General features: G+C 38.2%; 1 protein-coding gene across 1 annotated transcript in view; it reads left to right on the top strand.

Moving 5' to 3' along the window:
• Window positions 1–2,489, top strand: part of ARL6IP1 (ADP-ribosylation factor-like 6 interacting protein 1) — a 4,583-nt gene extending 2,094 nt beyond the window's left edge. Inside the window, exons 3-5 of the mRNA XM_010285453.1 lie at window positions 531–648; window positions 1,054–1,138; window positions 1,375–2,489. Coding sequence (XP_010283755.1) covers window positions 531–648; window positions 1,054–1,138; window positions 1,375–1,493 — 322 coding nt within the window. The 3' untranslated portion in view covers window positions 1,494–2,489. The remainder of the gene's footprint in view (window positions 1–530; window positions 649–1,053; window positions 1,139–1,374) is intronic.
• The last annotated feature ends 926 nt before the right edge of the window (window positions 2,490–3,415 follow it).

Raw genomic sequence — 3,415 nt, 5'->3', positions numbered from 1 at the left:
GAAAGAGTGGCAGTGGTAAATACGGTGAAGGAAGAGTAATGCACAGAGTATGAATGTGATTGTAAGAGACTGAAATAGACTTGAAGAAGGGCAAGGCTTATATAAACACAGTAAGCTGGATAAGAACCTTATTTGAACTAAATTTTGAGTAAAAAGTAAATTTTAGTGTATCTGCTTTAAGATGACTAGTGGATAAATGTTCTTGTCTAATAATGTACCAAGAAAAAAGCCAAAGTAATACACGCTGGTATCAGGTGTGTATTACTTGTGTGTATCATGCTTGTATCGGATCAAAAACGATGGTTTGAATGTGCTTGCTCTTTGGGAGTCAATCTGAGAGATGGAGCTTACAGAAAAATTACATGGGCAATTGCATTACTTGGCTCAGTAAAGATAAGGTATAAAACTAAGTGAAGCAAATGCCAGGTTCAGTACTAGACGCATTTTTACTGCTGGAAAAATACCATGAGAGTTTTCTTAAATTTCAGATGAAATCTTGAATTCTTATTTCTGACTTTCTTTAATAAAAGGACTACGGAACAGCAGCAAAGATTTCATGAAATCTGCAGCAATTTAGTAAAGTCTCGTCGCAGAATTGTTGGCTGGTGGAAACGTCTCTTCACACTGAAGGAAGAGAAGCCTAAAATGGTACTGAGTTCCAGGAGTTCATCTCTATTGTCTTAAGCTTTTTCTTCATTTTGTTTTGTCTTAAGTATTTTAGCAAGGCACATGTCTGAATAAAGTGGTATTTTGAACCAACAGGCTGTGACGTAATGCCAGTTGCATGTCTTACTCAAACCCAGAGAGGCAAGATCCATGACTTTAAACTTGCAATACTGTGCAGTTAAGAAGCATATACCCTTGATATTAAGATAATGGTAAATTGGGTTTCTTTGGATAGGTCAATTTCAAGAAGCCTATGCATAGGTATTGCATGTGGAAGAGCCAGCAAATTTTAAGTTAGTTTTAAATGTTGAAGTGCTGCCACACACTGAAGGGAAGGGGGAGAATTCCCAACAGATCTGTGGTAACTGTTTGCTTTCCATTTTATAGTACTTCATGACCATGCTTTTTTCACTTGCTGTGGTTGCCTGGATTGGACAGCAAGTTCACAATCTCTTTCTGACCTATCTTATTGGTAAGTCTGCAGCATGCAAAACAGAAGTAACTTTTTTGTTAGCTGCCTAAAATGGTATGAGGTTGGTAGAAGTTTTCATTATTTGAGTGTGGTGATTTTTTTTTTTTTTTTGCTGCAGGGTTTTATTTGTCTGTTTTCAAGCAGTTTATGGGGCTTAAGGGAAGCTAGGAATTGCAAAGTGACAGAAACCTGTTAAAGGATTATTAAGTAATTCCCTTTTTTTTTGTATTCTCTAGTAAGTTTCTTGTTGCTGTTTCCTGGACTAAACCAGCATGGGATCATTACAAAATATGTTGGAATGGCAAAAAGGGAGATAAACAAACTTCTCAAGCACAAGGAAAAGAAAAATGAATGAAGACTTAACTGCTGTTCACTCCTGTAAAAGATTTCCTTGGGAACAGTTTTGAGAATTAACATATAATTAAGATAATAGAAATTGTATTGCTCACTGGCTTTTTTTTTATTGGCTCCCTGATGAAGTGAAAATGTCACACTAGCAAGTGCTGTGGGTGTGTGTCTCTTGCTGTGCTGACTAGGGTTCCACAGCCTGCAGCTGATCTTACACGAAAGATCCTGACCTTTGATGTACAGAGCTTAAGTGTCTTCACCAAACTAAGAGTAAATAAATACCCCAACTCGAGAAGCAGCAGAATTGTAATGTGTGGTAGCTTTTCTGTAACTGTGTTAGTTTCACTGATCCTTACTTTGTAGCTACAGCAATTATGAAAGGCAGTTCTGAAAGCTTATGCTTCTTGGAGGCTTGTTACTACTGATCCTTGTGGAAGGAGGACAATTAGCTGAATAAGAATGATCATAGCTGAGGTTGCATAGCGAAAACCCCTGTCGAAGGTGATCCCATTGTCTCACTGAATCTGTTTGCTTTTTTTTGGCTGCATATACCAGATTATCTGTTGAATAGGGGTATGGAATATATAAATTTGTAGTTCAGTTCTTTAGCTGTAGCGTAAAGTTCAACTCATTGCACTGAGACTGTAGAAAATGAGTTAAGGTGTGTGTTACCTTAACAGCTGATTGTTCTAAAAACTGCTGTCATTGTGGAGCCATGTAGCATGTTTGGTTTTATGAATGTTTTCTGTATACGAAATCACCTTGAATATGCTAGATTTGTCTCTTGTAAATAAGCCTGTCTGAATTGTGTTTGCTTTTCTATGACCTCTCCCTCCTTTTTTTTAAGACTGAACTTTTTTCTTTAAAAAGCTAAAACCTGTGTTAATGCATTTTAAAAGTTTACTGTTTTAAAATGAACTCTCTTCAATGTCTGTTGTAACTGTTGAATAGGTAAATACAGACTAAAGAGAAACTTCTTTAAGTCTTGCTCTTTGTGAACGTACAGAAAATTGTGTAAATGCGTCTTTCAATCAAGAACTGGATCTGGGAATGCTGTTTCAGTGCCAGGTGGTAGCCCGCGCGCAGCATCCTGACAGAAGAACACCTTTTGTTTGAAATGGCTCACTGTAAATAGTGAAATTCATTTTACTATTTTATTTTAGTAAAAATCAGCCATGGCAGTACACTCCCACTGCAGAGGGGAAAGACTGTAAGGTCATCCTACAGATGATTAACACTGATAAAAAGTGACTGAGGCTGCGGACAAATCAGACCTGGTCAGTAAAACTTTTGGTAGATCTGAACTGTGGGGAGAGGCTACAGTGCAATCTCAAAACCGTTATTTAGAAAAGTGCTCTTAAGTGGCAGTGTTACTGGAAGGAATGCTAAGTATAAAAAGGGGAGCGGTGACATTGCACAGTGTGGCAGAGCTGTCTTTGGGGAAGCTTTAACATTAATACTAGCTTAGAGTACTCCGAGTTTGCTATACTTTTGCTGTTACACTGCTGAGATCCATGTTCCTGTTCCAAGTTAAAATTTGGTAAAAACGCAACCCATCTGCTCGGTGCAGCTTTGTTCAGCTCAGATCTTCAGCTTCCTCGTGTGAATGCACAGTACAGAGCAGTGATGCTGTTCTCTACTGGAAGTCAAATAAACTAGGAATTCCTCTATTGTGTTCTCTCCGGTAAAAAAACAAAAGTTGTTAAGAACAGCAGAAAAAAAACCCCACCAAAATGCAGAACTGCAGTAATGGTACCACCTGTGTCCCTTTTTGGTTTTTTCTTTTATTTTTCTTTTTGGTGGTTTGGTTCTTTTCTGATTTTTTTCGTTGCGCTGTGGCTTTTTCCTTCCCCTCCAGCAAAGCCTAATAGCCCCTGTTTTGTTTTCCCGAGGTGAAGTTTTTGTCTTTCACTTGGCGGCAGAAGCCCC

Source organism: Phaethon lepturus, unplaced genomic scaffold (assembly GCF_000687285.1).
Source record: "Phaethon lepturus isolate BGI_N335 unplaced genomic scaffold, ASM68728v1 scaffold17754, whole genome shotgun sequence".
Classification (NCBI taxonomy): Eukaryota; Metazoa; Chordata; class Aves; order Phaethontiformes; family Phaethontidae; genus Phaethon; species Phaethon lepturus.
This window is presented reverse-complemented; position numbering and strand designations above follow the sequence as displayed.